The 9,023-nt window shown below is 35.4% G+C and overlaps 2 protein-coding genes and 1 long non-coding RNA gene across 4 annotated transcripts; all 3 read right to left on the bottom strand.

Annotated features, from left to right (window-relative positions):
• Positions 1 to 1,237: 1,237 nt before the first annotated feature.
• On the bottom strand, positions 1,238 to 2,877 carry LOC108950238. The gene is made up of 3 exons (XR_001975138.2): positions 2,768 to 2,877; positions 2,279 to 2,386; positions 1,238 to 2,174 (listed from the first exon to the last, which is right to left on the bottom strand). It is a non-coding gene; the product is annotated as an uncharacterized LOC108950238 (long non-coding RNA).
• Positions 2,878 to 4,056: 1,179 nt separating this feature from the next.
• LOC778714 (transcription factor protein) lies at positions 4,057 to 7,036 on the bottom strand. Of its 2 annotated transcripts, XM_026838295.1 has the most exons (6): positions 6,971 to 7,036; positions 6,814 to 6,893; positions 6,576 to 6,680; positions 6,084 to 6,509; positions 5,824 to 5,950; positions 4,057 to 4,930 (listed from the first exon to the last, which is right to left on the bottom strand). In XM_026838295.1, exons 3-6 carry the CDS (start codon positions 6,669 to 6,671, stop codon positions 4,218 to 4,220), a joined length of 1,362 nt encoding a protein of 453 aa, XP_026694096.1. In that variant the 5' UTR covers positions 6,672 to 6,680; positions 6,814 to 6,893; positions 6,971 to 7,036; the 3' UTR covers positions 4,057 to 4,217.
• A 92-nt stretch (positions 7,037 to 7,128) lies between these two features.
• LOC100176972 (CAD protein) lies at positions 7,129 to 8,966 on the bottom strand (the record flags this gene model as incomplete). Its single annotated transcript, XM_026838296.1, is given in 6 exon segments — positions 7,129 to 7,295; positions 7,432 to 7,526; positions 7,666 to 7,926; positions 7,976 to 8,172; positions 8,235 to 8,376; positions 8,610 to 8,966. Coding segments are annotated over 6 exon segments (1,155 nt in total), but the record flags the coding sequence as incomplete, so codon positions are not given.
• Positions 8,967 to 9,023: the final 57 nt, after the last annotated feature.

The raw sequence follows: 9,023 nt of genomic DNA, 5'->3' as shown, positions 1-9,023 counted from the left end.
TTAAATGTTGGAATTGTGGGTAAAATGCAAATATGCACCACATGTGGCAGCGGAGAGTTTAAAATTGGTATAACATTAGGGGGCAAAACTACTTGGGTACCGACAGACAGTCTGCTTTATTTTAAAGTTGTTTTAAACTAATTCCATCTGTAAATGGGGAATTACACAAAACGTAAACAAGTAGATTATAAAGACTTACACAATCTCGTCAACAAACATCTGGATTCTTCGTTGTATCGTATATATTACACACAATATTAGATATTTAAACAGTCATGTACCTCTATAATATGAATAATATAAGCAGACTAAGGTGGGAAAACAATAATAGTATAACACACATTATATTTTAAACATCCCAGTACCGTGTGCTCTTATATAGATACTTTAAACGGATTAAGAGAGATTAAATGATGAAAAGAACTAGCACGATCTTTCAGACGTTATCAAGAAGATTGAATTGTGGGTAAAATGTATGTACACTACGCGTAGCAGCTTGGAGTTAAATTGGTTTATCATTAGTGACCAAATCTGGTTTTCATCTAATCTGCTCGTAGTTGTTTCATATTAAATATATTTCTAAATCGGGAATGGCACAAAAAACAGATAGAAATACTCACAAAATTTCCTTTTAATGTTTAAGTATGTGGTTTCTATAAATTAATAACACCTAATATAAGATACCATAATGTATACCTATATCTTGTGCTGTAATATGAATAATACCAGCAGATTATGTTGAATACTTACCGATCTTCCCAACCACGTATTTGAGATATCAGCATTGTGGGTAAGTTGCATCTATACCACAAGTGGCAGCACAGAGTTATCAATCGGTTTAGTATTAGGGAGCTAAATAACCAAAACCGATTTTGAGGAAAATGGATGAAACGAAATTACTATTTACAACTGAACACCCACATTTAGTTGTTTATACCAAATATTGTAAATGGGCAATTGTGCAAAGTAAACAACTAGATGAAATAACCTACATAATCTTCTCAACCAATCATTTGGAGTCTTCGTAATATCGTGTATACAATGCTCCACACATGATAATCCAGTTATTCCTATAACTTGTGCGGTGATATAAATAATTAAAGCAGATTGAAATGGATTAAACAAGATACTGGCACAAACTTCCGACCACATTTTGGAGATATTTGAATTCTGGGTAAATTGTAGAATTAGCAATTGGTTTACCATTAAACAAAAAACAGAACTCGATTAAACAAAATTAATATTTACAATCCGTACGCTTTATTTTCTATACATTTTGTATAAAATCTGCCGCCACATGGGGCAATACAGAGTTACCATTAGGTTCAGCATTGGGGACTAAAATAGTTTACAAACCCAACTTCCTAAATATTACAAACACGTTAAACAAACTTAATATATGATACAACTAATCTGTCTGAATTTTAAGCTTTTTAACGTTTAGGTTATCACCGCATGTATCCCCGATTAAAAATTTTTGCTGACAAAACTAGCGGATTATATTTGCCATTTTTAAATACAACAGAAGGCGTGAAAATATTTACAGCTTTGTTACATAATCTTCGCAACCAATCTTCTTGACTCCCCAGTGTAGAATTATTTCCAGCAAAACAAGCGGATTATATTTGCTGTACATACAAACTGAAGAAGACGTGCGCAAGCAATTAAACTGGAAAGTTGTTTTCAACTAAATGTTATGTTTAGATCAAACACGCCAGTCATAATATTAAAACAGGTAATCACACAGAGGGTAAACAGATAAATTACAAATACTTTAATAATAAGTATAGAGACTTATACTAGATTTTTTAAAACTTCATAAATATAAAGATCTTATGAATACTCTACAAGATATTCTACTTATGCTCGAACAAACGTAAGTAATTATACAACAACCATGGTCCGTGAATAAGCAATAAGCGTAAGAATCCTGAGGTGGTAGAGAACACAAGAGTTTGTTACTTGACAAAACAACTGCCGCAAGTGGCAGCATAAAGTTTACAATTGGTTTAACATTCGGGAGCAAAAACATAAATACCTTTATAATAAAATTCTTAGAACTTATGCATTAAGTTCTGGTCTGGCAGATATTCAATCCACTGTAAATATTGAAGATTTTGAAAACAATTCTAATGCAATTTTTGACATGATGGAGAAACTTTCACTTCAGTTTACTATGATAATACAGTGATTAAATAAACCAAAAATTAATTTAATGCCTACAAAGAAGAGAAAGTGCTGGGTTCGAGTCCAGCTTAAGATATAAACGACAAATTACCTTCACAAGTTGTGTAGCTCTTGCATGATGATGGTCAATATATGGGTCGTTGTCCATTCTATTGTAGCATGGTATAATTACCCACAGCTTTCTACTAGAGTGGTTTTACTGTTTAAAAAGGACAAATTAGTTTAGTTTGAGTTATCAAAGCAATTACATATGTAGATAAATGAATGAAGAGGTACAGGAATCTTGAGTTTATTCATATAGTTGTCACAGGTTAGACGTTGTTGGCTAATTAGACAACTCTGGTTTAAATACCAGGTCTCTGGCATGATTTAAAATATATTACTAAAACGAATTTTTAGAATGTAATAAATTAAGACAGTGGCGGATCTAGAGGGGGTGTTTGGTGTTTTTGCAACAATAGTTGCAAAACACCTTAACAAATGTTGTTTGTATTATTATTATGTTAAATTTACAATATAGTATTCCTGTAACAAAATATACTCATTTTTACATTCATATTTACTCGAAAATTATCCCCACCGTTTAATTTGCAGCAAAAAATAAACTGTTACTTTTCGCGCCAAAGCGGTTCATCGCTAGTGATTATCAGCAGAGTAGAAACTGTTTCTAATCGATTTTCTGTCGCTCGTATCTAGGGATGCACATTACAGAATTTCGAATCCATGAGATTCGAATCCTTTTGTAATCGAATCTTATTACGGGATTCGGTATTGTGTAATGACGTCATTACACGTCATCTCATATACTATATTAACAATTTTTGAAAGTTATTAATTTTGAAAAAAAATATTTTTGTGTTTGTGGGACTTTCGAGAGTAAACGTTTCGTAACGTCTTTTCATAGTCTGCTATACGTTTCATGACACAAACACTACCCAATAGTACAATTTTTAATCATTTTACAACTCAAGATCCAACAAGGCTGTTATGAAAGGGTCAATAAACTGACTTTTGTGGGTAAAATTTTTTTTTCCTATAAATATAAAAAGATTTGAAATTCTAGATTCGGAATTCTAGATTCGAATTAAAGTATTCTAGGATATCCTAGAATACCTAATTATTCTGTAATGTGCATCCCTACTCGTATCTCTAGCGATGGAGGAAGTGACGTCAGAAAATCGCCAGCCATCGGCGCTAGGGTAAACCTGCCTTTAACCCTTTGGCTTTGTGTTTATTTTTTCCAAATTTCAGGTTGAAATAAATACCATCCCCAGGGTATTCCTACTTCTTCACATAATACCATGTGATTTAAATACAGATTAGGCTGGTGGGAAGTGTTAGAGGTTGGAGGGGCTTAGTTACTGTTTAATGGTTAGCAGATAACTTAGGGGCGGATTCTTCACAGGCACTAAACTTATTTTAGAACATAGTCAAAGGCTACAAATATAAAACAAACATTCTTTTAGCATTCAAAAAAAACAACAATTCGTGATTTTAGTTATCGTAACGACTATTACCTGACAAACACTCGCTATACAGCGACTTCTAGAAACTTCGATCCCAGTTTGGCGCGCTTTCCCGCCAATTATTTCACCTTTGACCCCTAGAAGTCAAATCGACTTCTTACGTCATACATATGTCGAATTCGCTGAAAGTTTAAAAAAACCCTTTGTGTTGGCCTTTTTTCTATTCTATAGTCTTTTTTATTGTATGACATACCTTATGTATACATATGTACGATCTGGCTGGCACACGGCTATAACATCATTACAATTGCTTGTAAGATATCAAAGCATAGACATTAAATACTGGAGTCAATTTAGATATCTATGGTCTAACACACATGGCGAATTCTAGCATACACAAACATCTTGTGGTTGGCATTTATAAAAACACTTTAAACTTCACAAATCATGGAAATACATAAGTGCATTCACAGGAAATATAAAAAAAACACTTAAAGATTAATCTCAGCTGTATGCTGCTTTTCATATACAGTGAAAGTTACATGTAGAAAAATATAGAAAGCTTTAAAATGTTGACATTAGAATATCCTCAATAACGTCGGTTGCGTTTTCCACTTCTTGCCATGGATGGTTGGTTTTATCAGTTTGTTGAATTGCTTGTGTTTGGCTAAAACCAGCCACATTATCATCTTGTTTTTCACACAAGATATCGTTTAATGTTGAAGTGACGGGTTCCCACTCACTCGGAATCTCAATCTGGTGGCCCGTCACTGTCAGATCAAGCTCATTTTTCTCATCAAGAAATTCTTTGAAATATTTTGTTTCTTCTGTGCTTGTATCAGTAAAGGGGAAGTACCCATCCTCACATTGTTCATGAAGGTGTGGCAACAATCCATTGTCTCCGTTCTCTTTGTTTACATTGTCATTGAATCCATTGTGAGCAAACATTGATCCGTCGTGTTTGGTGAGAAATTCGTTGCAAACTTTTTCCTCGTTTGCCGACAAACTTAAATCTCCGGGTGACGTTGGAAACAATCCGTCAAGAATTGAATTCCAATTAAAATCTCCTTTCAACGAACCAAGCTCTGGTGCTTCTTCCTCCAACAAATTTGGGGAAACCGGAGAACTATTTTCATTGATGTTTCGACGCTTTTTTGTGTTTTTTCTTCGTATAACCTTCTGTGGAGCAACTTGCTTCCTTTTCCGATTGGAGGCTGAATCAAGAAAGTCAACGTTGGTTATTGGGAGGTTGGGTGGGGTCATATCTTTGCTACCACCTGGAATATAATGCATTTGTAATATATAAAAAGATTGTTTGTAATAAAGCATACATGTGTATACATAGGCGCCGTTTTATATGGTGCATACAAGGATGGCTTACTCTGGATATGATGCAGACGGTGCGACTGTTTATTAAAACTTTAACTAGAAGTGGACATACGTTAGTTTTATACCTAAAACAGCTTGCGACAGTTACATGGCTAGCGCCTTCGCAAATACAAGTTCCCGCGGTTATACAACGACTGTATTAAAACAATATAACATACATTGGTCTGTATTAAACACATTAAAGCTTTAACTTAACGGTTTAATCTTTTTGCGTGGCGGATGTCCTTGGATTCAATCCACTAGTTTAACAGCCATCTGCAGATGTAGGTGCTTGCTCGTAAAATTAATAAGACATCGAAAGTAACGGTTGACAGGCAAAGCGTTTATTGCGAATCGCTCAAAAACGATCTACAAACAGTTTCAATACTTTAAAAACCCCATAAACACTAGATCCGTATAAAATTAATACCTATGTAATAATCCACAACATTGATGTTCTCCAGGTACCATTATTGGTCGAATGCGTATCATACGAACATTCTCCTTCAAATAACGGCGAACGAGTTTGACTGTGTGATTTTGCCAGTTTCATAACCGCATGAACGATAGGCAGCAGCTTTGGCAAACTTTAATAGTCGCCGTTATTGTTACTGCTGCCATGGAAAGTATAGCTTAATCGTGTTTTGGCGCGTATACCGTATTTTCCTAATTTCTGCAAACGAATGACGTCATCATAAACGTCGCCTCTTCTGCAATTTAATAAAATCGGAGGCTATGTGTGTATAATATAAATAATTACATGTGTATAATGTTAATCTAAACAAGCTATGTTTGTACATACCCTGTGAAAAGATAGGACGACCAAAATATATCTTTGGTTTAATTTCCCAAAGATATTTGTTGCTTGCTTCGTTTGGTGATGATTTTTGGAAGTATCCATTACCAACCAAACACAATCGAACAGAATTCTATAAAATATATTAGTTACAAGTATGTAGAGCATTGTACAAAAGATATCATGTTTCACTCCATCAGACACATAATAGCAGGGACGCTATGTTTAGGAATACCAATGTATTAGGTTACCTTTATAGTGATTACCTGAAGTGATTCTTCTATATTCCTGTAGTAAGCAAAATTATCTCGGATCCACTTGCAAATTGCCGATAAACTTAATTTTTTATGCTTTGAGTTTTCAATAGCCATGCAGATAAGTTGCGCTACAGAATAAGCAGGCTTCTCAAACTTCGACCCGTTCCCCATTACCGGGTGTTTTTCTCTCTTTTCAATTTGTTTTGTTTGTTTCCAAGTTGTTTGCGAAATTTTTCTCCTCTGTGATTGGTTGAAATATTTTTCACATTGCGGTTTAGAGGGGCTTGCCTCATGCTCCTGTCGAGCTTGTTGCTTGGCTGGTTTACCATTTTTCTCTCCCTTGTTAATTTCAATTGGAAACGTCATACTGACATTTAGATTCCACAACCACTGCAGGTTCGTCAAACTATCATCCAACATTTCTTTGTTTGGACCCTGCCAACAATTCATATTCAACAACTAATGTACACAACTCATCAATATAGATAGATACCCACTTACCAATGGGGGACATCTTGCGTATAAAGCTTCATAATTTTGTTTTAGACGCTCGTGTATTTCAGAGCGTCTTAACTTTTTTCTTACAGCATTATTCATTTGGATTCCCTGGCATAAACAAACACAAATAATTATTCTTTTATTACAAAATAAACCAAATTGTAAAGTATCAGTTTAAAATATTACCAATAATTTATGGTGTTAAATAAAAACATCTGACAAGTAAATAATAAAAGTTTACCTTTAAACGAACTGTTGAGCAGCATACGTAGTTGGAGTCTTACCTAATATATTAACTTAACGCCAGCATTGTTTAACGCTCTAAAATTTTAAACAAAAACTAGAATGAGATTAATTTATCGACAAATTTCTCTTCAAAACTCTCCCGTCCTACTTACATTGTCAAACACAGCGTGAAGTGCTTTTAAAGTGAACAACCGACAAAATAAACATCAGCCGTCGTGCTTAACGACCGAATAAATAATTTCAAAACATCGTCTGACCGACGGGAATTCACCTAAACCGTTACCAAACCTTTTTATTTTATAATTACACGTTTGGTTATTGAGGCAGTTTTATTACAGCATATTCACAATTGTGTACAAATAGTATTGATGATATCAACATTTTCCGAGAACCATGCATAACAAAGCCATTCTCAGATACATTCCATTCTCTGCTTGTCTAAAATAAGTTGCTCTTGGATCACTATCAACAGACTCCCTGAAATAAAACGTAGATATACTTCTGTCTTGATTAAGATTTGAATAGATATATTTATATATATATATGCTTTGGTTACAATATACTTATGATAATGTAGTTACCTATATACAAATGTAGTTACTTAGTAACTTACACAATCTCATTATTTCTCGGCAGCGGATGTAAGACAACCATTCGTTGTTTGGCTCTTGTCATTATATGAGGGGTCAACACAAAGTTATTTGTCATCTAAAAATATTGAAGTTAAACCAAGTTATATTAAACAAACCAAGGTATATTAAACAAACCAAGGTATATTAAACAAACCAAGGTATATTAAACAAACCAAGGTATATTAAACAAACCAAGGTATATTAAACAAACTCACCACTTCATTAAAATCATCTGGATTTGAATATCTTTCCTTTTGCATTCTTGTCATATACAAAACATCTGTGTCTGCAATGGCATCTTCAATAGATTTGAATGTAGATTGTGGGATACCACACCTTGCTACATAATCTACAACTTGTTGTGGCATGGACAGTTCCTCAGGTGAAACATATCGCAAACTAACTCGATATAATGTAAGTAACTTTGCCAATGAATGAACAGTTCTACCATGTTTCAGATCTCCCACCATCGTAACCTAAACCAACATTTGATAAACAAGTTCAACATAAATCCAACCAACATACCGTCATCCCATTAACCGTTCCAAGTTCCTCCCTTATAGTAAAGACATCTAACAAAGCTTGTGTCGGATGTTCACCGTCCCCATCCCCCCCACTAATCAACGGACAACGACTGAACCTTGAAGCAGACGCCACGACACCAGGTGTTGGATGTCGCAGAACCACCACGTCAGAATAACCAGACAACACGCGCACAGCATCTATAATATAATGTCTATGTTTAACATATGATATCTATGTTTAATATATGATGTCTGTTTACCTGCAAGGGTTTCTCCTTTTTTACTAGACGATGTTTTTTTATCGCTCGATATTACGGACCCGCCTAACCTAAGCATAGCTGCTTGAAATGAACAGATGGTACGAGTGCTTGCTTCGTTGAACATCGTGGCCAACACCTTACCCTGTTAACATGGGTTAGTTGGGGTGAATGTGTAACATGGGTTAGTTGGGATGAATGTGTAACATGGGTTAGTTGGGGTGAATACGTAACATGGGTTAGTTGGGGTGAATACGTAACATGGGTTAGTTGGGGTGAATACGCAACATGGGTTAGTTGGGGTGAATGTGTAACATGGGTTAGTTGGGGTGAATATGTAACATGGGTTAGTTGGGGTGAATATTTAGGTAAACTTACTTTTAACATGTGGTCCAATGCGCGTTCGCGTTTCACGGCAACTCTCAGCGTATGCGCGACGTTGAACAGATGGTGCAAATGCTCCCGTGTGAAACATCCAACGCTGACAACGTGTTTCGCAACCAATCCATGATCGACTTTTACCGGTAGCTCCACAGCGCCACCGCTGTTCGTAGGTTTCGGAATATATCCAAATGTTTTTGGGGTTTCTATGGTTGAGGATGTGAACGGGATTGGCAACCCTGGAAGAGGCATCCTTGTAATTGTGGGAGGAAAACCAAGTCCTACATCCAATGTTTGATCTTCAGTTTCTCTGTTCGTCATTACGTCTTGTCCGTACCCAGGTTTCACCATCACCTTAATATCATGGAAATAACAAATACTCAACCAACCCAATCCAACCACCTTTCCGTC

This window comes from Ciona intestinalis, unplaced genomic scaffold (assembly GCF_000224145.3).
Source record: "Ciona intestinalis unplaced genomic scaffold, KH HT000072.2, whole genome shotgun sequence".
Classification (NCBI taxonomy): Eukaryota; Metazoa; Chordata; class Ascidiacea; order Phlebobranchia; family Cionidae; genus Ciona; species Ciona intestinalis.
This window is presented reverse-complemented; position numbering and strand designations above follow the sequence as displayed.